General features: G+C 29.4%; 2 protein-coding genes and 1 pseudogene across 2 annotated transcripts; all 3 read right to left on the bottom strand.

The window, feature by feature from the left end:
• Positions 1-4,480: 4,480 nt before the first annotated feature.
• LOC112591828 (zinc finger BED domain-containing protein 1-like) lies at positions 4,481-7,038 on the bottom strand. Its single transcript, XM_025335767.1, has 6 exons — positions 6,742-7,038; positions 6,514-6,631; positions 5,885-6,205; positions 5,470-5,805; positions 4,908-5,302; positions 4,481-4,810 (listed from the first exon to the last, which is right to left on the bottom strand). Exons 1-6 carry the CDS (start codon positions 7,036-7,038, stop codon positions 4,481-4,483), a joined length of 1,797 nt encoding a protein of 598 aa, XP_025191552.1.
• A 1,012-nt stretch (positions 7,039-8,050) lies between these two features.
• Positions 8,051-10,716, bottom strand: LOC112591834 (annotated as a pseudogene).
• A 4,858-nt stretch (positions 10,717-15,574) lies between these two features.
• On the bottom strand, positions 15,575-16,213 carry LOC112591835 (zinc finger BED domain-containing protein 4-like). Its single transcript, XM_025335773.1, has one exon. It carries the CDS (start codon positions 16,211-16,213, stop codon positions 15,575-15,577), a length of 639 nt encoding a protein of 212 aa, XP_025191558.1.
• Between the last annotated feature and the right edge of the window lie 10,383 nt (positions 16,214-26,596).

Below are 26,596 nucleotides of genomic sequence, written 5' to 3'. Positions count from 1 at the left end.
GGCTCTGGTACATCTGCCTCTGTTGGTCTCTGGACTCTCTTATATACAAAGAAGTCTCTTGTCGTTGTAGTCGACAACCTTCTAATTCATATTAATTCTTGGAATTGTTTTCACATTTGAAAACAAAATCTCCAGGATGTTAACCTCGATATTTTGACCCCAACGACTGCTATTTTGATTTATGATGATGAATTATAATGATTTATTATCCTTCTAGCAATGTTACATATAATATTATATATATTTATATTATTAGCATATCTCGTAGCCCATAACAATACCCATTACCCAATACGGGTGATTAGTGTTTACATCATACACGTTATCAAATCTTATCAATGGATCCACTGGATCCAAACAAAAACCATTACAATGTAATAATGTCGCTTAAAATTAATATTTATACATTTTCTAAGCTTTTAAGCATTTTTTAAATTTAAATTTTATAACTTTTTAAGGTTTGTGTGTATTAATGCACTGTGCATAATAAGTTTAAACCGCTTGCAACCCTATTTTTGCTATGCTTTTCAGATTGCTTATAGTTTAATCACGTATTTTTAAAATTTTATTATAAAAATTATATAATTATTAATTAATAGCATACAATAACATTATATACAGACACTATTATTTAAATATTATTTTATGCTGAGTATTTGGTTGTTCTCATTACACAGAAAACAGTTCTTGTAGTTTTTATCGCTTTCCAAAAGAATTAAAATCAAGAAGACATTGGATAAAATTAATAAGGTAGCTTTGGTCACATACTCGTAGATACATATTTAATAAAATAATTTTATTTGGTAGTAAAAGTATTGGTAATAATAATAATAATAAAACAAATTTAATTTGTATATTGTGGACAACTTTCAATGATCATTGTAAAATTATAACTAAAATGTTATATATACCTAATTATATTATTGTCATCAATTTGCTTCATTCTAACTTGTTTGGATTCTGCCTATAAGCCTTTACTTAATATGTTTTATATTATTTTCTATAGCCTATGGGTATTAAAAATAGTTAGAGTTTTTTGAAGTATTGTGGTATTTTTCATTATTTGACTATACAAATTTAATGATGAAAAAAAAAATCATATTTATTATTTTTAGAAGAACAGATGAGCCTAAATCAGGTGCTCGTGTGTGTAGTTGCCACTTTCAAGGCGGAAATAAATTAAATAGTCCTACTATACTTCCTCATCGTTTAAATCAATTTGACACTCATCATCTTACACCAGAAAAAAAAAAGAAACGCAAGGACTCTTCAAAAGTTATTATGAATCAAGAGGTAGAAAATGAAATAGTCAGTGACGTTGGTGTGGTTAGTGATGATGGTATTGCTCGTAATGATGGTGTTGTTAGTGAATTTTAATACAATACTGCACTCAGTCTTGATGATGAACCGACAAAATCAAACTCCCCAGGGTATTATTCATTTTTTGAGTGTTAAGATTTAATATAATAATAAATTGCGTTTAATTTTAGTATATCTGAAGTAATTAATTCATTAACCTTACTGACTATACTTGAAACTAAAAACTATTTTCTGAAAAAAACAAAATGAAGAAATTAAATTGAAACTAAATTCATTAAGCTTGTCATTCACATTTGACAATTTAGTTCAAAATCAGGAGTTATTAACTTCTTATACTGGCATACCATCAAGTGAAATATTTATGGCTCTTTACAATTTAGTGAAAAATGTAGAGATAAAATATGATTTAAGATGAAATGTTGAAAGTGTAAGTAAAATTGATCAAATATTAATGACATTATTTAAATTGAGAAACAATTTTCCACATTTTGATTTAGCTGTAAAATTTAACTGCAGTAAAGGAACTGTAAGTAATGTTGTCATTACCTGGGTTATAGTTTACATGCCATACTATTCACTAAATGTATGAGTAGTATTCCATCTAGAGAAAAAAACAAAAAATACTTACCCGATGCATTCAAATCATTTACCAACTGCCGAATAATAATAGATTGCACTGAAATATACAGGGTATTTCACGATGAATTGACAATTGCAATTACTTTGGTTCTACTGTACATTTTCAACTTTTTTTTTTTTTTTTTAATTTGTCAATTGTCGTCTGCGCTACATTTAAAATATTTTTCGATTTTTTTTTTATATTATTTATGTAAAATTAAAAATTAAAAAAATGTCTATTTGACTTTAAAAAAAAATTGAGATAGCCATTTTGTAAATCCGATTTTTAGAAAAATTTTGGTGTCAAAAACTTTCAATATGGTCCAGTCAATAATTTTTAAACAATTTTTAAAATTTGTTTAAATTCAAATTTATTTCCAATTATTCAGTGTTACAGCAATATTATCGATTTTGAATTATTTTTATCCAAGAAATAACAAAATTGTTATCACGAATAATCAACAAATATGATACTAAGCCTTATACAGCTGTATTACAAATGTGGTACACTATAGGGTCGCAAGGTGAACCGTACCAACAATCGAAAGGATAAGTCGAGGTAGTTATTTTATTAAATATAAAAAAACAAACAGTTTCAAACAAATCGCAAAAGACGATATTTATTTTAATAAATATTGACTGACAAAACAGGGACAATATTTATTAGCGAAAGAAAAAAAGTAATGCGATGTCACGAGGTTTCGTGCGAAAACGTTCTGTAGCGGAAGGTGGAGGTAACAGAAAAAATCGCGGTCAGGGAAAAGACAAGGTTGTACGATCGGACGCAATAAAAACGAGAGGGACTTGTCGGTGCGTCGCCCGAGGCGACGTTAACACCGTGGCGAGTCGTACAAGATGGAAGGGGTGTGCGGTTGACAAAGTCGGGGACGCGATTGGCACACGCGATAAGGAGCGATACGATAATTTTACAATGTTTTTACAATATATTTACAATGATTTTACAATATATTTACAATGATTTTACGATATATTTACAAGTACATAATAATTGTAGTAGTGGTGATACTACGGTATCACCACACAATCATAGATAATATGGCGTGTCGCCGTTGTTGTTTGTGTCGGTGACACGAGAACGACGCCACGACCAAGGATGTCGGGTTACCTTATGATAAACTAGTAGACGAAAGTTTTTTAAAGGTAACAGCTGTTTTAATAATATTAAAGCATATTACAGATTAGACGATGTCGACAACGATAAAAGTGATTCGACACGCGGAAAGAAAACAAATTAAAACACATTAATAATAATATATATATCGGCGACGTGCGGAGTTGTCGAGTTCGAGCGAGAGACAAAAGAGAAAAACGCTGGCTCGGCACGGTGACCGATCGGCGTCGACTGCGGAGGTGTTGCCAACCATCTCAGCCGCGCTTATCACTACCGGCGGCAGCTATGTGGTGGTGACCCGCCACAATAATAAAAGAATGTTATCATACCAGCAATTGGAGTAATATTTTTATGATGTTATATTGGGTAATGGGTATCATAATATTATTATCAAAATCTCAATGATTATTATTCTTAGGTAATATTAATATAATTTATAACTGAATTATTAATTAGGTATTTAATTAATAGTTATATTCATAAAAATAAAAATTGACCTTATTGTGCCAATAATATTGGCTATTTATTATTTAAATATCCGGGTATTCTTGTGAGTTGTATTAACTGAAAAAATGCATACTTTAAGAGGACGTCTCACGGAAACGTGTAGACATACAACGCTCAAGAGATGGCGTTGTTAGCCATATCGCCGCCGTCACGGCAGGCCACGCCCCTAGGTCCGCGCGTCGTAATCGCGGAAGAGGCACATTTAGGGATGACAAAAATTTTCCAGACCTCGATATATCGATAACCGATATATCGAAAACCAATATATCGATACACCGATATATCGGATCAGAAAATATCGATATATCGCGTTTTTTTGGAATTGGAATTTTAAATTTTTTTTTCAATCACTAGAAGGCGTGTTTTGACCAACTTTTACTCTCACTTGTGATGATGCGGTTCAAATGAAAACTATATAAAGGCTTTCCATACATATTCCCAAATGCAAATACTTTCCAATCTTTCCATATAATATATATAGTATATAATACTATATTATATTATATTATACTAATATACCTAATAATAATGTTGAAATACTTTATTATTTGCTAATTAGACAGTTAGTAAGTTGATGAGAAAAATATTTATGTTAAGTTGATAAACAGTTAATAAACAATGTATTCAATACTAAAATTTTAGTCATAAGAAAATGTTTATTATTGTTTAATGTATACTGATTAGGTTAGACAGTTAGGTACTGGCAGTAACATAAAACAGTACCTACTAAAGAACATAATTTCAAATTGCCAAAATGTAAAATATTACAATAATAATAATAATAATAATAATAATAATAATAATGCCAATCTGGAAAAAAATTATATTTTAACAAATTATATTTTTACAATATTTAACACTGTATATGCACACAAATGAACATATAGTGGTGTTTGTATTATATCAAAACCAGTATTTATCATCAATTGAGTTTAAGAATAGTAATTTTGACAGCCTTTTTCCCAACAACCTGTTGCATTCTTTTGATAACGTGGCTCCAGCCTTAGAGAACAACCTTTCTGATGGAACTGATGTCGCCAAAATACAGAACATTTTCTGACTTTCGTTGTACAGTTGTGGGTACACCATTTTCATTTCTTCCCATGTTTCAATAGGATCTTGGGAGAGATTTATAACCGGTGTTCCTAAGTATTGCATAACCATTTGGTCTGATGCTGATTCCTGATTTATAGATGTTGATTTTGATGATTTTTTTTTTTGATTTTTGATGCGCTAGATTTTTATGATGTTCCCACAAATCAAATTTTTTTTCGACAGCCTCAGGTTGATCATCTTCAGAAGAAGATGATATTATATTATGTTGACATACTAATTTTTTTAACTTTGTAATAGCTTTGGAACAATCATCAGGATCTTTGAAATGAAGGTTCTTAAATCTAGGATCAAGTAATGTAGCAATAGGAAATGAATAGAATTTTTCAATATTCCCAAATCTTTTGTTTAATTCAGCAACTGCTACATCTTTTAATTTTGACCCCAATTCAGTATCAGGTGTGTACGAAGTTATGCTATTATTTAAGCAACTCACAAGTGGAAGCACTTTGCTAATAGTCACATTACGTTGCGATGACATCTCTAAAGTAACGTTTTCAAATGGTCGCAGTACTACTAGGACACCTTGAAGTTCTTGAAGGTTGATGGCGGAAGGCATTGAAGGTGCAGATGGACGATGTAGTAATATATCAGATATTAATGAAGACAATTCTAGAAACCGTTGCACCATGTAATATACACTGTTCCAACGCGTGTTGACGTCTAAAATTAGTTTTTTGCAATTCCCTTTTTTTTTTTCCTAAAATTAATGTTACATAAAAATTAGGATAATCATAATGTAAACTAATAATATAAATGTTCATTAAAATAATGTTTACCTTCGTCAATTTGCCTTTTCCTAAGCTGATCACTAGCATGTGTACTGCGTTTAAAATATTTTACAACTTCTCGCACTTTTGATAAGAGATTTAATAACGAATCAGTGTTTTTTATTATGTTTTCAACCACAAGATTGATTGTGTGTGCAAAACATGGAATGTGTTTTTCAACACCAAATAATTCTTTAGCTGCTTTCACCATGTTTGCCCCATTATCGCTAGTAATTCCTACAATTTTTGATTTGTCAACACTCCATCTAATTAAACAATTTGATATTTCTCTGGATATGTACTCGGCAGTGTGTGATTGATTAAGTTCAATGACTCCAAAAGTACCTGTTAAACAAAGATTGTTTTTGTTATTGGTACATTTTGCAAGTTAAATATTTAAATTAATGAAAGATAATACACAAACCAGATTGTAAAGATTGGTTTTCCAAAAAATGTATAGTTAAACCAAGAAAACTCTTCATCTGTTGGGTATCAGTCCAAATATCAGTTGTCAGTGAAAAATAATTAATATCTTGCAATGCTAAACGAAATCGCGTTTCAACAATGGAATACTTTTGGTCTATAATATTTTTCATTGTATTTCTTGAGGGAACTTTGTATAATGGACATACTTGTTTCATCATATGAAGAAATCCCTTTCCCTCAACAGTAGAAAATGGCTTATTATCTTTACAGATATAATAAGCAATTGATTCATTTATACGGTGATATTGGGAACCGCCAACTATAAAAATAAATTACTAATATTACTTAAGTGTAATTTATAACAAAATATTCATATAGTTATAGTTTAAAGTAATAAATATATACATTTTGTATAGACAAACTTTTTTTACATTTATAATTGTGTAAGCTATTTATATTTTGTATAAATTATTTATAATGCCAAGTTAAGGAAAATTAGAAGTATAAGCAGCATTTACAAATAACATAAAATATTTGATATGTGTATAGAACAACCTTTCTAAAAATGTATGAGATTCAAAAAAACAAGCATTAGCTCACAAATTTATCATTCATTGAATAACTTACCAGCTATTGATGATATCTGGCCAAACATTTTGTCAATATTTTGTTGTTTAGGAATACATATGCTTGACGGTTCAGCAACAACACCATGTCCATGTGTATCACTTGTGACGCTACAAATCTAAATGGTAAAAGTTAAAAAAAAAGTCTTAGAATATTATATAATCTATAGCCATTTTGTCAGGATACTATCCCAATCTGCTAAATTTTAAAACCTATAAGTAAAATTACCTCATCTGGATCGTCTGGATCATCAACCACATTGTCCAAACTAGATTTTTTTCGTTTTCCGTATTCCTGGACCTGGCTACTATTTTGGCTACAAGACACAAAGCTTGAAATCGCAACCTGTTTTTTCTTGGTTGTGCCTTCGGTTTCATCCACGTTCTTCTTGGTATGCTTTTCGAGATGTGCTTTAAGATTTGACGTATTTCCACTGGTTTTTATGATTGTGTTGCATAAGTTACACTTAGCCAATATTTGGTTTATTTTAGTAAATGTTTTCCACAATTTACTGGGAGGGGCCATTGTTCAAATATCAGTATATCACCAAACACGGCAAACACACAAGACAGTAAGACACAACTTTTAAAAAGTGTAATTTATTGTTTATTGTTTATTACTATTTACTAATAAACAATAAACAATAAACTAATAAAAATTTTATTAACCTATAAGGCTATAAACTACTCGTACTATAGTCAGTAGTCATTATCAATCGGCATTTGGCGGTAAATGGTAAATGGTAATATTGTCGCCGAGTCGGTGGCGATAATTTGATAAACTAATTATTATCTTTTATCGACAGTATCACCACCATGAAAAAAAGAGATTCTAGATTTTCAAAGAAACAAAACCGATACGTATCACGTATGACGTATCGGCTCGTACAGTCGTACCAATTGATAAAATATCGATATACCGATAATGTAGAAGAGAAAATATCGATGTACCGATATTATCGACAAGTAAATATCGATATATCGATATATCGGTGCCATCCCTAGGCACATTACTCGTTTACGGACGATCAATTAGAACGTATCATAACAATACAGTTCACCGTAGCGTAGATTGTCGCTCAATGCTAATCTATTTCTTACGTACCAATACGCGGCTCGCTCGCTCCTAGCTCACAGTGATCATCTATTTACCAATTTAAGCTCTTCTTAGCTTAAATAGTTTTAGCAATATATTGTATAAGTATTCTAATTAATATACCACGTTATAATTCAATTTATTAATATAACTTTATTACTTTTTTAAAATACGCGTAAAATAATAAATTCTTTACTATTTAACACGCCTTTAAGTAAATATGTTACGTTATTTACGTTATTAATTTTTTGTTGACATTATATCCATTTATTCTATTAGTAACCTATAGGGAATTTTAAAATATAATAGACCAGTAATAGTTACGTAGATGATACAGTAACTGTTTATTTATACTTGTATACTGCAAGTTTACTGTATACATGCATATAAAATAGTCAATTCTAATTAGAATTAGAAAAATCGTTTTTTTTAAAATTATTTTCTTGTTTTTTTCTTTTTGTATTTCTTCTAGTATATAGTTAGGTTCTATGATGTCACTTATTAAACACCGTTTCCCGTACTGAGGGTCGACAATCTCTGGCAGTAAGCATTCACAATAAAATCTGACAACAAATATAATTATTATTTTTTATTATGTGTTAAGTATGTAAGTATTTCGTATAATTTATATTATGTTTAGTATGTTTTACAATGTATTATAAAATTATTTTTAAGTTTTATGTACTTATCAAATTAAATGGGGGTAATAGGATTTTTGAAAAAAGAAATCAAATTATTTTACTTTTTAATTAGGAATAGGTATGTAGTAACAATTACAATGAGTAATGACCAATACCAGTTAGCTTTGCAAATAAGTATTTTAAAATTTTTTAAATCTTACCTTTTTAATTTCCATTCCATTTTTTCAGTCCAAAACTGAAAATCATATTCGATTTTTTGTATATGAGTCCAGTTTTTGCGAATACACAACAAAATAACATAGTACTTTTGATGTAATTTTTAACTGCCCAGTTATTTGATAAAAGTAACTATGGTCGCGCTTTAAAATAACTTGTCCGTCTTCTTGTATTTTTAAAAAGTTGATCTAATAGTGTAATATAGGCAATAGGTATAATAATATTTATCATAAGACAATACATTTTACTATTAATTTCTTAAAAGTAGCTAGTTTATATAGGCACTTACTTTTTTAGTGTCAATAGCCTCGTTTAGAGTTAGGCAGTCTCTTGCTGCATATGGACATTTAACTTCTAAAATAGTATTATCATCAACAATCCCATCTGCAATTTATTACAAATTTGAAATAATATCGTAGAATACTTTTTAAATTTTATAGATTATTGTATTTTATATACATTTAAAAGGTTAACACATTCAATAATAGGTTCGTGTAATATACCTGGAGAGGCTCCCAAATATGGATATTGTTCGTCAATATATAAACCACATCGACGTACTTGTACTCCAATTTTGTTTTCAAAATTTTTGATAGCTAAAGGTTCCATATTATTGCCATACTTGCATGCTATTGGTTCGTTTACACTACCAGATGGATTGTATAATTTATTGAAGACTGTAATTTTGCATGACGTAGTTTGGCGCATTTTACAAATTTTTCCAAAATCTGAGGCAGTTAATCTGTTAAGTCTTTCTGCGAACCATTTAGAACTGGAACTTTGTTCTCTCGTATCGACTTCTAAAATATCCCTTTGGTACTTGCTTAATGTAATTGATCTAATAAACTCATTTTTCTTCTCTATCAATTCTTCCGATGTGCATCTATCTTCAATCGGCAAAGGCTCAGCTAGACCATAAAATTCGTTGGGACCAGTGTGTTTATATTTTTTAAACGATGTTCTATTAAAATTAAGTCTTCTTTTTCTAGTGTTTTCATTTTTTATTTTTTTTGAGTTTAAGAACCGTTTTCTATCATACCTTCAAAAACAAAATTTTTTATTATATTTATTACATTGCATTATGGTAAAAAGTGGTAGAACAAAAAAAATTTTAGTGGTATTTATTGTCTTCGTCTTACAAATGCGTAACATAGCAAATTTACGCATTTACCATTGTTACGTCCTCTTAAGGTCTAAATGTATACACTTTTTAAGGTATAGTAGGTTAGGTTCATGGTAATTTTAATTCATTTTTATTTTATTTATACTATACACTATAAAGTAGGTATATAGTATGTATAGGTATAAATAAATTCTAGGCTATATCTATACTATATACTCAATATATAGTATAAATATATAGATTATAGGCTTTAGTTACAACTAATAAATAATAATAATATTGACAAAATATTCATTCTTTTACCTGAACTTTTTTCCATAATGTTTTTATGAAGAGCGTTTAGAAAATTTCCGTTGGTATTATATGAAATAATTGCAGCTTGAACTCGTGTGTTGTATGATTGTTTTAATGAAAAATTGATTCGCTTTCCTGCGATAAATTTGTTAATGATACTGTTAAATTGTTCGCACACATTATTAGTAACATCGAGAATCAAACTAACAGCATTGTCTACCACTCTTCTTAATATCGATAAAATCTCCAGCATAAGACCGCATTTCTCTATAGCTGGTACATGATTTTCGATGTTTTTGCGTGTTTTACAAAAATAAGCGTCACAATTCTTATGCTGGCCGAAAATATGATAAGGACTGTTTAAAATGTCCTTTTGTAGTCCTAAAATATATTAAAATAATTTTAGTAATTTTTAATTGATGTATTTGAGAAAAATAAAAACCTTTTATTTTATATGCATCACTTGCATCCAACTCCTCGCGATATTGTATAGCTTTTCGAATAGCCATGCTAATTTAGTTATATTTTTGTTATGATTTGTCTCAGATACATCGGGAATTTTATACATTTTGTCAGCGCTGATAATTTTGTACTGTAATTCCTTAAAATGTGGTTTCGACATTCAATTTTTTTAACCAATTGATTAGAACCATAGGGAACTAACTCCAACAATCGTTTCGAAACACTACTGTCTCCATCACCTTTAATTTTTTTTTTAATTATATTTAATGTTTACAATTTAATAATTATAATATTACCAATCAATCTATTAAACTTCAAACCATGTAATTCGACACTTCTTACGAACCCCTCGGCTATACCATCAGCTTCCATTCCAGTCGAAGCTTTATCCCAGTTTAAAAAACATTTATGATCTCTGACAGTTAACTTTAGTGCATGCGCTCTTTCACAAATGCAGCAATACCGGTTTCTTATTCCTACAAACAGTATTTTGTTTGTGCGAAAACCAATGATTGTGGCCTATTTGTTTTCAATAATTAATAAACATTATAATTAATATATTTGTATTGTGTTTTGAATACCCAGCAGGCGCGCACCCAGAATTTTCGTTTGGGGTGGGGGGGGGGGCTTAATAATTTTTCTTTTTTCCTTACACACAAGTAAACCTTATCGCGTAATATTGAACTATTATGTAATATATAATATGTGTATGTGTATCTAACATAATAATAAAATTTGAAAATAAAACATTATCATGTATCATTGTTATACTATATTTGCTATAAAAATGTGTAAGTTAATGAAAAAATATTTTATTTTTTTTTTTTTTTGGGGGGGGGGGGGCTTAAGTTTGAAAAAAAAATTGAAAAAGTCAATAATTTTCGATATAATGAACGTAGTCAGTTAAATTGATTACTCTGTAGTCTGTACCTATAATGTATATCGCAAACATTTTTTCTCAATATACTTACAGCTCCTGACAACGCATCATATTTTGATTTATAGCTGCGTTTTCCCCATTGACCGTCAGCTACAACAATGCATAACGGTGTACCATCTGAATCAATATCTCCAGCTTCTATTGCCAAACGTTTTTCTTCAGCTCCTGCCAATCTCATTTGTTCCCAAGCAGTCTGTTCAATACTTTGACTAACTTGCTCGAATAGCTTACCATATGTATTGCTAGAAAAACAAGGTATGTCTACAATAGCTGAGAACTCGTTAAGTTGGGAGTAACCAATTCCAATTCCAATGGCAGCGGCAACAGTTGCTTTATTCACTTCAATATATTTCCCGGTTTCTTCTGATTCGATTTTGGTAGTTATATTACACATTGAGCATTTAAATAACCATGCACAGTAATATCCATTACGAATCTCCTTGACTAACTCTGAGTTTATAAAAGAGCACCCAAATCCACCATCGTGAATATCATTTTTTATTTATTGAAAAATATAAAATACATCAATAATTCTACGACCAGTACTGCAATAATTTTTATATTAATATTTAATTATACAAATCATTTTTAATATTTTAATATTTAATTATTAAAATCATTTTTAATATTTTAGTATTCAATTATTAAAATAAACTGTTTGAAATAAAAAATAATATTAAACTTACCGATTGTTATCAAGGTTCAAATCTTTTTCAACATTGCTTGAATTACTTTCATGTAATAAATTTGGCAAAATTGTTGAACTAATTTGTTGTATAATTATAAAAACAAATTATTTATCATGAAATTAATACAATACAATAAACAATAAATAGTAGATAATAGATATTATAATATAAATTGTGATCATACTCGCAACTTTGGAAATCATTATCAATCGATTGGTAAACATCTGTATAATTTATTGTACTACTGTCTACATATTTTGTGCTAGAACCACTCTGTTCATAAATCATTGCGTCATGTTCTACAATTCTATTTGGTATATTATTGTGGAGCTTGAAATTGTCAATAAAATACATAAAATACTTTATATTCTAATATTAATAGTTTATACCGTTAATGTTGATACAAAAATATTCGCGTGGACAAAATACTTGAAAATTCAAAACAATATTTCACAAACTTGACCTTAACGTCTTACAGCCATTCAATAATTATTAAAATACATATTCACACATTTTTTTTTTTAGAAATTTGAAGTTCATATATTAATATATTGACATCTACAGTGGAGGGAGGGGGGGCTGTTACTGGCCCCCGTTTAGAATTATTTTCCTAAAAGAGATTATTTAGAATTATTTTAATTTAATTATTGAACGGGTAGAGCCTGAAATATTATTATTTTATTTTACTATAAACGTTTAAACAGACAATGAAAGTATTTAAATTTCTAAAATTTCTAATGTAATATAATATTCATAAATCATACTTACTTTATTTGTTTGCATCGTCGTAGTGCAAGAGAACTTGTTATTTTTTTTTTTGATGACCGTTTCCGTTTTTGTTTATTTTCTTTATTTGCCATTGTTTAAAAAATGGAAAATAATTATAAAAAAAAAATTCACAAAAATAATTTGAACACAATGGCACGAAAATCTCGAAGAAATTATGTGATTACCTACATCGAATTATCCAGGAGCAATGATTGTGTCGGTTGTGTAGAATGTAAATCGAAAATAAATTGAATACGACGTCTTATTTGTGTACAAATTATTGAAAATACAGCTGTTAGTAGTCAGTAATCATAATGTCATAAATAATTATTATGGCTTATATAGTTATATTAGTAGTCGTATAATTATCATGACTTCTATATTGACTATATTAGTCCAGTCTATTTCTGGAAGCGTCCGATAACCATCGACCGACCGTCACCGCACGATAGTTGTGGTAGTGGGGGAAAATCGCGGCCGACGTCGCGGCGGCTGGCAGGTGGCAGCACATTACGGTAATGAAAAATTAAATTGAACAACGTGAACATGTTTACGGAAAACAAACAAAACATCGGTAAAAAACGATTTTAGAGCAAAAATACCTATAATGAAATTTATAGAGCACAATATTTCGGAGACAACCTCATCGGGATTTTGTTCTATTTTAAATATACAGCTCGTTATAAAGGCACAAAAACATCTTTTTTTACATTTTTTAAACAACTGTTACTTTTTTAATAATTCGTATTTCAAAAAACGCCGATGAGATTGTCTTCTAAATATTGTGCTCTATAAATTTTATAATAGGTAGTTTTACTCTAATACCATTTTTTAATAGCATTTCGTTTGTTTTTCGCAGACCTGTTTTCACCGCTAAATATTACGGGTGAGACGTCCTCTTAAGTATAAATGTAATTGATTTAACTCGCAAAAACATTAAATTGTTATGATGGTAGAATGTAATTTTAATAAAATATAAATAATTCAATATAAGAGCTTACCTTTTTTGTTTTATCATTTGAAAAATAAGAGTCCAGTGTTCTCATTTTCTTCTTTTTAGGAACTGAATCCATATTTTGCACTTTTTAATGAAGTTTTTAATAATTTTAACTTAAAAATTAGTTAATTTGTAAATTGTAGGGCAACAACAGTCAACACTCAAGAATACGTGGACTTAGAAAACACAATATTTCGTTAACCGTTTGATAATAATTTATAAATAGTAATCGCACATTTCTACCCATGGTAGCTGAACACATTACCATTTACCTAGAATACCATAAATGTAATAATAATAATGTAATAATTTCTGTCAAAAGGTTGACGGCAGACTGCTTTTATAATCGCGTATGCTTTCTAAGTATTTTCATTTTATTATTATGTTTTTCATACACGATTCATATATAATATAAATACTATTATTAGTAATTTATTACTATATATTATTCAGCAATAAGTGAGATCGACTATTTATAATTACTTTGACTCGTCCGCGCTAACATGCAATCTGTAGGAACTAGCCAAAAGTGACTTAGCGATTAATGATTATTATTAATTAATAATCGTATTGTTTTTTTTTTCAATTAAATACCTCCTATATCATACATGACTTGTTAGGTACAATGATTGTCGCATAGTCGCTAAATACCTAAGACCAGCTTTATGTAAAAATACTTCCAATGTTGTAACTGACACAAAAATTTTCAGGGGGGGGGCAATGGCCCACACTGCCCCCCCCCCTTCCGGGCGACCCTGCATTTATCCATTTATTAATGCATGTGATATGGCAGTGAATTTAGTTGAAGAGAAAAATGCACCAACTTTGGTTAAATATATAAGACTACTAGATTATTGGGTAGAGCTTTGGAAATGATAAAGTATAAGAATGTAACTAAGTGGATATATATTAAGAGTTATTTAACAGATCCTTTGAAGATACTATAACAGCATCAAGTTTACAAATACAGTTAAATTCTATTAAAATGCGTAATGATGAGGATGTTAATGATTATTGTCATAGAGTAAAAAAACTATATTACAAATTATGTACTGCATGTACACTTAACAAAGAAGTATCGGAAGCGAGAGTAATACACGAAACTTTAAAGAAACAAACATTAAATATTTTTATAAAAGGATTAATAAGTTCTATAAGAACAATTGTAAAAGCACGAAATCCGAAAACTTTATAGGTAGCTAAGCAATTGGCTACTACTGAGGAGGTAGAATATAATGCAGAGAGAGAAAATTATAAGTATAGGAACGATTATTCGAATAATAAAAATAACAATTTTTTACGAAATACTAATAATAACTTTCAACGATATAATAATACTAATAATCATGGTAGGAATTTTGAACCAAATAATTTTAATAGACCTGTAATAGAATGTTACCACTGTAACGGGAATCATTTTGCAGCACAGTGTAGGAACAAACCTATATCTAATTATGATAATAATAACAGTCGTCCACCTGCTCGGAATAATTTTACGCAACCACCAACTAGTTATAATGTACGAGTTTTGACATGTACATATTGTAAACGAAACGGACATAGTTAGGGATGCGCAAAAACGACAATGGTTCGATATATCGATATATCGATGAATGAAATATCGATGTAAACTTTTTTATAGGTATCAAAATATCGATATATCGATATAATTTTATATATTAATATTAATAGGTCATATAAATAAATAACAATTAAATATTTTAATATATAATTTTGTGTACATTCAATATTATAAAATTTACAACTTGTAAGGTAAAACATTTAGAAAATTAGAAATTCAGAACCAATACTTATCATCTAATGATTGTAAAAATACTATACTAGTTTTGACAATCTAGAGCCTAATATTCTATTTCTACTTTTAGTCATAATGTTACCGGTCTTACTAAACAATCTTTCTGATGGTACTGATGTGGCTGATATAAAAAGATATTGTCTGGATAGTTTATATAGATTTGGAAAAGCTCCTTTGATATTTTCCCATTCAATAATCGGATCTTCTTTGAGTCCAATAACCGATTTATCCAAATAAGAATGTATCTCATCTTTCGCAAGAGATCCAGACTTTGTTTTATTTTTTTGTTTTTTCTCAAGACTCCTGTGTAGGCTCCAAAGATCAATATAATTATTACTATTAGTAGAATCAACATTATCTTCTACTTCATTTTTCAAGATCTCACCGTTGTTTGCAAATGGGTTTTGTGCCTCGATCAAATTTACTAGTGTATTTAATATTTTTGATTTGGCTTGTGGTTCTATAAAGTATATATCTTTAAATCTTGGATCAAGTATAGTGGAAATAGATAATATTAGGTTATATTCCAACTTCCCACACCGGTATACAAACTCTTCCAATAGTTTAATTTGTAAGTTTTTTGCAATATTAAAAACTGGTTTCTCGTTTTTAATTAAATTTTGAGTGCACAGTATAACAGAGATGATCTTACTTGACATGACATACTTTTCCGTTGATAGCTCCTTTGTTAGTTTTTCAATTATGCCAAGTAGCAAACAGATTTCTTTTAAAGACTGAAGATCTCGTGCCGACAACATTTCCGGAACTTCATTACCCGTTCGAGAAAGTAAAATATTTGAAATTATAGTTGACATTGAAATAAATCGTTCTACCATGTAAAATGAGCTGTTCTAGCGCGTTTATACGTCAAGTATTAATTTTCTGCATTTTCCTTCGGACACTCCTGTAAATTGAACAATAAAAAAGGAATTATTATTTTGTCATAAAATTATTAATAATTGTATTTGTTACCTTCTGACTTTTGAACACTTCTTAATTCATCACACGCCTTGGTACTTTTTTTAAAGTATTTAACAATACATCTAACTTTATGCAATAATTGGGGAACTCCTCCACTTTTAACTCTAGTTGTGGCATTTTCTTCTTGGGTTTTACTAATACCTTTTTCCACAATTAAATTAATAGTATGTGCTAAACATGCTAAATGTCGTTTTTCTCCAAATTCGTCAACTACTGCTTTTTTCATGTTAGCCCCACTATCTGTTGTTACAGACACTACATTATTTTTTTCAATGCCCCATTCTGATAGTGTATTAACAAAAACTTCACCTAAATATCTGGAAGTATGACTTTCATCTAGTTCGGTTACTCCAATGACTCCTAAAATAACATTAATACCTTATGATTCCGAATAAATAAAGAAATATATACGTATATCACCAGAAATATTATGAAATTTTACCCGATTCAATATTAGTTTTGTTAAAAAAATGAACAGTTATTCCGATATAACTTCGCATTTGCATGGTTTCAGTCCAAACATCAGTTGTCAGTGATACATTTTCAACTTTGATAAGCTTATCTCGAAATTCGGCTGCTAATACGCTAAATTTTTCGTCTACTCTTCTTTTAACTGTGTCACGACTGGGAATTTTATAAAGTGAACATATTGTACTAAGTAAATTTCGGAAACCAGGACTTTCAATTGTAGCAAACGGGACATTTTCTTTACAAAAATAGTATACCACTGCATCGGTAATTTTTACAGTATTCGAACCATCGGCTAAATTAATAATATTATATAATTATTATACACACCTATATATAATTTTCAAAATTATAACTAAAAGTATCTATATTTAATCATAAAAACGTGTAGAAAAAGTATTTATTTTAGATATTTTATACATCAAACTTTTTTAAGTTGTATTATATCTATGTAATATAATATATACCTACTAGGTATTATAAATATATTATTATTATTCGTTAAAATATAAAAATATATTTAAATAGGTAGAAAAATAAAGTTATATGAATACTAATTACCTGAAAATGAAGAAATGTTGTACATCATATTCGGCAAAGTTTGCTGTTTTTTAATAGGATTCGATTGATCGAAGGCAATAAATATAGATTCCCTTATTGACGAGTCACTTTTATGAAAATCCTTAGTAGAAAAAATTTTTAAATATAAATATAACAAAAGTATAATTTATTGTTATTTTGCTGATTGTTAGGTGTAATTTAGATTTTTAAAGTTAACTATTATCATTATTGAAATTATATTAATTATAATTAATATAAATAATAATTATTATACCCGTGAACATCCTGCGCCATCATTAATTGTTGTAGCTAACGATGAAGATGGCGAAAGTTCTGCTTCAGTCGCAGACGGATCATCAATATTAAATGCATTTTCATTTTCACTTGCAATTTCCTGTGTTTTTGATATTTTTTTCAAGATTAGATTATTAGTAACTAATATAAGTACCTACCTAGACAATTTTAAATTTTGATACCAAAGTATTTTTATGCATATAAATAAATAATAATTAATTAAAAATGTTTCTAATTTTATAAAAATATATAGGTATTACAATTATTCATGGACGCCCAAAATAATAAATATTAAAGAGCTACTATAAAATTATACAATATTTCAATACTAGCTAGGTAATAAAATATAAGTGTTGATTTAAAGAATCGAAATCTGTCGTATTAAATATTAAAATTTGTGCTGCAAAATATAATACTCCAGGCAATACATTTTTATTGTTATTCAGTATATTATATTTTATTTTTCAACACCTACTATTAAAATTAAAACTATTAAAATTTTTCAAAAAATTATTTATATATTTAATAATACTTTGTAAATATTATTTAAGAATATAAACCACATGTCCTCATAACAATTTTATTTTAAATTAATTTTTATTGCATTTGGACTTGATATTTAACTTTAATTTTTACTTAATTTTTATACTTACCGTTTTTTTACCCAATGTTTGCTTTTTATTAATATTTTCTAATGTAGGTTGTGATTTTCTTTTTTTATCTCTTCCTTTTTTACCCTCGGTTATTAAATGGCTTCTTAAATTTTGAACACCACCATTGGGTGTTTTATATACTTTTGTACAGATATTACACTTATACAAATATTGACTGACTTTAGTGAAATATTGTAGAATACGTGAAGAATTCCACTTTGAAATTTCATTAACATCAGTAATATTTAAACTCATTTTTAAAATTTGTTTTCCAAAAATCAATTAATATTTTAAATCGCAGCGATAAACAATTAATCGTTACTGACAGTATATCAACTGGTAAGCACCAAGTAGATTTAGATTTGATATATTTAAAACTATATGTAAATATGTTCAATGCTAAGTAGTAAGTAATAAACTAATAACTGACTCTTGAGTTCTTAACGACAAACAACAGGTCGACAGAGCCACAGAGCAAATAATATTTAATACCAATAATACCTATACTTCATAGGTAGTCTATTCAGAGTTACGATTTTACGACTTTACGAGTGCTTACGACTATCGATAAATATCGACATGTCGGTGTTCACTGTGAACTGCGGTGCATTCCAGGAATTTTATTGAAAAATAATCGTCGAGTGCCGAGTGCAAGACTTCCGGGTAATAATAATATTCACAGCGAGCCGCAACTCGCAAATACATATATACGGATACACTGTCCCGGTGACCGACAACGGCGACAACTGAGATAATTATAAATCCATTAAAGCCTGCATCAAGGCATGTCTGAGAAATAACTTGGAAAAATAAGTATGAAAAAATAGATGGATATATCGATATTATATATATGCATCGATATTATATCGATATATCGGTATAAAAATATCGATGCGATATTTTCGATAATATCAGACTGTAATATCGATGAAACGATATTATCGATGTTGTTTGCGCATCCCTAGACATAGTATAAATGAGTGTTATAAAAAACGTAATAATGAAAGTAGAAATAATAATTCGGGAAATGCAAACGCATCGAGCGAAGGTCACGGTACTCATTCGATAAACCAGATAATCGCGGAGGATATGCACGGTGCTTCCACATCGTCGCATCATTAGAAAATAATCATATAACATGTATATCACCTACAGGCTACAAGCAAAACGAACAAATTAAATTTATTAATAGATACAGGTAGTCAGGTGAATGTACTTAAAATTAAATGTTTACAAGGTCAATTAACTAAAGATGAAACAAGAAAGATTAAATTAAGGAGCATAAATAAAGAATTAATGGAAACAATAGGCAGAATAATGATACCAATAGTAATAAATAATGAATAGTGGAACAAAATATAGTTTAGGAGTTATTAAATAAAAATTGGGAATATAATATTCAGTTATTTAGGAGAAAAATACAAAATTATTAGAAGTAACATACATGTGTAATAACATTAATTGTTCGCAGATTTATTTATGTAATAATTATTAAGATGAAGGATTTTTTTTTATGTTTTATAAAGGAATATACTAACAAATTTTTTTTATTAAGTAATTGATGTATATGAAGTGTAACTGCATACATATAAAAATTGTAAAGATTTCTGTCTTGCAGATATAAACCTTTTTTTTTTGCGGGGAGGTGTTAGAATTTATCGTATCGTCAGTGGCGGCTCGTGTGCTTTGAAAGTGGGAGGGCGATATAAAATTGCTTATTTATGGAAAGTAGGTATCGAACACAAATAATATTAATAATGGTTATTTAATTAAATTAATTTAATAACATTTTTATGTGTGGATGAATCCATGATTAAAAAATTAATAATTCCAGTATATATTTTTGTAAAAAAAAATATCAAATTGAAATAATTGATTGCGAGTTATGACTGCACAAAGTAAATAATAAATATACGCAAGTTTGGAATCCATGTGTATCGGGCGATTAAAATCATCGCCCCGGCGGCAGTATTATTATTGTGTTCCCCCTTCTTAGTTTTTGTATTCCGATCATAGTTATGACGAGCGACTTTTAACATCGCCCAAGCATGGCGTGCGCTGCTAGCGGATCTTGGTAAATCGTTATCGGTTATCGATTTTCAGAAGCTACAGTGTTGAATGATTTATTTTTAAACTCCCATTATCTGATAATGTTTTCATAATACTTAATAATGTAAATATTATAGAAAACACAATTTTTATTTTTGATAATATTATACTACAATATAAAATTAAAAATTGATAATAAACTTATAAATTTGTAATAAATGATAATTTTAAAAGGGGGGCGATCGCCCCATCGCCCCTATCTACGAGCCGCCACTGCGTATTGTCATATATTATATACTACTGTTTTTTTTTTACGATACGATAAATTATTTATCCATATCGAATACGCGTCGTTTTGTTTTCAGTGTCTCCACAAGTGATGGGAATAATCGAATGATTACAATAAATATTATATAGAATGAAAATTGAAATGTATTACATAACCATCATAAATTCATAACTGATATATTCTTTGATATATTCACTCGATTAAAATAATCAAGATATTATTATGAACTAATACATAAATACATAATAATTAATAATCAATCAACAACCAACTTAATAATAAAAATTCGTAGTAATATTTTTAATTGAAATAACACTTTACATTTATTATTATAAATTATAAAATAAAAACAAAATACTTTTTAAAATAAAACAATTGACGATTTATATTTCATTGTGTTAGGCTTATAACAAACAACTACTGTTCAAAACTTACAAATAAAAATAATAATTAAAACTGATTGAGTATTTTACAACATATTTAAGTTACTATTTAAAAATATTATACAGTCTAAATTTTTTGGTGACAGCCTATTTCTTCGAGTATAAGTTAACAATTCAGCTTTGGAAAATACTCTTTCGCTGGGAACTGAAGTCGCAGGAATACATAAATATTTTAGTTGCAGTTTGTATAACTCAGGAAAAGTATGTTTATGCTGCTTCCAAAAATCTAAGCAATTTTTTCCACGTTGCAAATGAGGTAACTCTAGATATTGACGAACCATTAATGTTGCACTAATATCAGGGCGACTAACACTTCTTACTTGAGATAATTTATTGTCGAAATATTCCCACAAAGAATTTGAGGATTCGCGGATTACAATTGGGGATGCTGGTGTTTCACTTATATTGTTTCCAATGTTTTCATCGTCGTTATTACTATATATATTCAAAGTAAGTTCTTCTATTATCCATTTTTGAGTGTTGTCTGCATTATCAGCCAATCCAAATGCAGTTTTTTTAAGTCTCGGATCTAAGAAAGTTGATTTTGCTACTATACTATTTTTTTCTAGAGATCCTAAACGCCTCGCTACTACATCTAGTAATGTATTTTATAGCAATATACCTGCATGAGTATCTGGTTTTATATTTTTTACTGTGTATTGAAGTCCTCTTATTAGTGGTATTACCAAGGACAATGTTGGGTATTTTTCTCCGGACAACTCTGACGTCATATGTTCAAATGGTTTTAAAATTGGAGCACAATCTGCTATTAAATCCCATTCTGTCGCAGTCAAACAATTTGGTGCTCGTCGAAGAGACGACATTGCAGTAGATATTGGATTTTTTATTTGAATGAGCCTTTCCATCATAATTAAACATGAATTCCACCTAGTGCTCACATCCTGTTTAACTTTCAACTCAGGGAGGCCCATTTGTTTTTGAAATTCACGTAATTTCTCAGTTGCAGAACTACTATGTTTAAAGTGACCCACTATAATAGCTCGACATGTTTTTAATACCTGGAGAAGTTCTGTGTTTTTATTTATGGCATCATTAACACTTAAGTTTAAAGTATGAGCTACACATGGGTGGTGATATTTTTTCAGGTGCTCATTAATAGCATTTTTTATATTTGCTCCACTGTCAGACACTATTGTAACTATTTTATCAGTTATATTCCATTCATTAAAAATATATGATAGTACGAAAGCAATATTTTCTCCGGTATGACTTTCGCATACTTCTCTGGTAGCAATAACTGGCGAGTATAAATTATCGTTGTAAATAAAATGGCAAGTAACAGTAATATAAGACTTTGTGGAATCAGATGTCCATATATCTGTTGTTATAAACACATCATTTACATTGTTTAATATAGATTTGAGTTTAGAAACAATTATGTTATACTGATCAGGCAGCAACTTTGTGGTTAATAATTTCCTACTTGGAGGAGTGTAAAGCGGTTGTAACTTTTTTGTGTACTCTAAAAATCCAATATTTTCAACAATTGATAAGGGTTGATAGTCAGCCGTGATCATTTTAATTAAAGACTTATCAATATCATTCTTTTCCGTAATAGTAAGTTCAGTATGTTTAGTTGAACCGAATAATTTTAGTTGACGCGGGCGTTTAGCTGGAGGAAGAGTTAAAGATTGGTTTTGTATAATATTATGTGTACTTGTCGAAGAAGATTGAACATTTGAAAAATTGTCAATGGTCACGATATTTTGTAGATCAGAATTTGGATCGTCTGTTGTAGACACAGGAATAGCAATAAGCGTGGGATGTTTTCGTTTTATGTACTCTTTAAAAAAAATAATAGTTTGTTAAAAAATATAATATAGGTAAATATATAGTAGGAATTACGAATTAGGAAAGTATGTATAACTAAATAATATAATATAATATTGTAGTATCTACCTGTTAAATTGGTTGTATTTCCATAAAACTTTAAGTCCTTCTTACTATTTTCTACTTGGCAGGTTACTGTAGTTTTGTCACTATTTTTTTTTTTTAAATGCTCCCACACTATCGAACGTTGCCTATTTCCTGGTCGCATTTTAAAAAACTCGAATTTTTGCAAAAATTTATTATTATATTAGCTTTTAAATATTGTATTAGTACATCTTTCCGTGTGTTGCGGGGTCGACCAATTCTTCCGGGTTACCCCGGAGACACTCGGCCACTTTGTATAACCGCGAGGTTATCTCTTCCGGGCAGTAGCCCCGGATGACTCCGGGGGTCCCACGCGGGGCGCCGCCTCACCTCGGGCGCCATAAAGAGTGACCGCCGCGGCCAGGGCCCTACGGATTATCGCCTGAGTCAAACCCCTTCTACTAAGGCGGTACTCCTACAACCACCACGAGTTCTTCCTCAAGTGTGCCTTTCCCGGTGCGGGCGAGCGCGTGTCTTCAGTGAGTCCACGCGGTCGTGCGCCTCGGGTCCGGCACCCCCGGAGCGTCGAGGCGCTATTAGCAAGCCGACTCGACGGGGCTTACTCCAGGGCTTATTTTAAGGTATTTTTAGAAGTGCATATGACTTAAAATCCTCCACTCCCCTCCTCTAACTTCCCTCCTTTATCTCCTAATCACACCAAGCAAATAATTTCTCTTCCTATCATTTCTCAATAATCTTTCCCATCCTCCAATACCATATTGGTAATTTAGATTAAGATGTTCAAAATATGGATGAAAGATAAATAAACTGTATTAATTCTTATATTTTATTAGCTCTTTTTTAATATCAAAAACAAAGAATGTATATTTATAATATTATGATTTATACTTAATATCAATAAATTCTTAACACAATTTTACAATTTTTTTTTTTTTGTTTGATTGATGAGCATCCTCAAGGTCACGCTTTTTTTCTAAATTTGAAGCTTCTTCAAATATGCCCTTGAATCATTCCTGTTGTCTGGCCTTTGGTGTGTGTCGAACTCGACGGTCAGATGTGTTAATCCATTTAACTATAGCTGGTCTTGGGTCCCATGACATTAACGGTGGCATGTTTAAATGTAGGTAAAGAAACTGATTTTCAGTTTCAACACTAAGAGACTGCCGATCAATAGATTTCAATATATTACTAGTACTAATGAGTCTTTCAACATCTGCACTATGGGGTTTCACAACCAAAATTCTTGCAAGAATATTTAATACATTTTGATAGTATTGTGAATCAGAAATAAATTTAACAAGATCTGTTAGATTCATTTTTTTTTAAATCTGAAATGTTATTAGCTTCAAGTAATTCTCCATACTCTAAAGAAAGGTCTTGAAGTGAAAGATCGTGGCCAACTAAATTATAAACTTTCTCTATATTTGCTGTGTTATTCGTGTTAACAAACGACTTTATTATATCAATATAAGTTTTATCAATATCAAATCTAGAGTCTAAGAAATTAATTAGAGTATCAACTACCTCGTCACATACTGTTTTTAATTCTCTTCGATCTGAGACAAAAAGATGGTGTATTTTCCGACGCCTTTGACATATGGTTTTTAATGGTATTCCATGGATTGTTGATGAATTTTTATTTGATTGTACTATGCTATCATTTAATGCATTCACCCATCCACCTATCAATGGTTCAGATTTTAATAAACGTAATCGATTTTTTACAATATCCGTTTCTTTTGACAGGTCAAGAATTTTTACAGAGTCTGATTGCATAATTAATTGGTACCGACTAAAAACTGTTAAAACATCAGCCATAAAAGCTAAAAACTTAAGTTCATAATCGTTTTTTAAAAATTGACTATAGCTCTTGGCTTCGGTCTCTACAGATGAATCCATATATAAAATTAGTGCATTCCACGAAGTTAATACTGAGTTTAATAAAGAAGCCGTAAACTCTGTCCATCTTCTTTTAAAGAGTTTTGGAAGTGGTAATAATGCACAGTTATTTTCTTTTCCTATATCTTGTAATGATTTAAAAAGGAAAAGGTAATGAAGGGGTAATATTTATATCAGAGGTTATTGACTATACACCTTTAGATCAATTAGAAATCATTACATTATCTTTCTTCTCTTGGCAATGACTTCTTTGTTAATGCTGTTGTGAATAAGGTGACCAGTGCACGTTGAATAATTATAAGACTTTTTTCACTTAAATACACTTATTATTTTTATTATAATTTTTCTTTAATACATTTGACTTTAACATAAATTTATTTTAACACTTACGTCTTTTCGTGTATACGATCTGCGTAGTCTTTTACACTGGCTTATGATCATTTACACAAAAAGACGGGAAGAGCACTGCGCCTGGACCGTTGGTGACCGGCCCTCTTATATCGGGTGTCCTGTGTGTGTGTTTGATCCGACTATAGGTCATTTTATTGTTTTACATGATTATATTAATAGATGACTTATAGCTAAAGGTTATACATTAATTAAATATTTGATTTTTGTCATATTGATAAATTACTTATAGCTAAAGGTCATAATTTTATTATATAAATATTTAATTATGATTGCTTGGAGCACATCATTACATCCACCCTAGCCTTTTTGTGATGTGTCCTCACATCAAAATAATAACATGTATGAAAGTTATACAATGAAGAAAATTTAGACTTATTAACAATTATGTTTGTATGCATATTGAAATAATATTTAAAAAAAAAATTTTTTTTTATACTTATTATACATATTTATGAAATAATATATAGACTAATGGATATAATATAATATAATTTATATATATACAGAGTGATTTTTTTTATCGTGAATCAGTTAATACCTCGGGAAGTATAAGGAATTTTAAAATAATTTTTTTTTTTTAACTTTTTAGGTTTTACTTTTTTACACTGTATTACAATTTTGATAATTTTAACTTACTCCCTTATTTGATAAAACACTATCAACTTTTGATTTTCAAATAGCAAAACCTATTTTCGTTAACAAAAATCTATAGACATACTGAAAAAAATAAATTTAACGTTTATAGAATTTAATTTGAGTAATCCATTTGCGACTTATTAATGTTTCAATATTCGTTTAATTTACTGCTACTGGGCAATCTTACAAACCCAACAGTAAAAACCAGAAGTCAAAACGAAATTTTATTTCAATTTAACACTAGCCATTAGGGTCATAATTGATAATAACAAGATAGATAAACAATACTATTAGATAAAAAAAGTGTTTATAAAATGGTTTTATAAATAGTTATCAGCTATATGTAAAGTATAAAAATAACATTTTACAATTAACCATTATGGTTACACAATATAACACTGGTTACTGTTTCCTGGTATACGGTCTTATCACGTATTAGTAGATAAACGATAATAAATGCCG

Source organism: Melanaphis sacchari, unplaced genomic scaffold (assembly GCF_002803265.2).
Source record: "Melanaphis sacchari strain LSU unplaced genomic scaffold, SCAv2.0 Contig143_pilon_pilon, whole genome shotgun sequence".
In the NCBI taxonomy this organism is placed as follows: domain Eukaryota; kingdom Metazoa; phylum Arthropoda; class Insecta; order Hemiptera; family Aphididae; genus Melanaphis; species Melanaphis sacchari.
This window is presented reverse-complemented; position numbering and strand designations above follow the sequence as displayed.

Coding starts and splice junctions, on each gene's coding strand:
- LOC112591828 (XM_025335767.1), bottom strand. CDS start 7,038: ATGGCCCCTCCCAGTAAATTGTGGAAAACATTTACTAAAATAAACCAA. Junction 6,632..6,741: donor ATCCAGACGATCCAGATGAG/GTAATTTTACTT, acceptor TTTACCATTTAG/ATTTGTAGCGTCACAAGTGA. Junction 6,206..6,513: donor CCAGATATCATCAATAGCTG/GTAAGTTATTCA, acceptor TTATTTTTATAG/TTGGCGGTTCCCAATATCAC.
- LOC112591835 (XM_025335773.1), bottom strand. CDS start 16,213: ATGTCAAGTAAGATCATCTCTGTTATACTGTGCACTCAAAATTTAATT.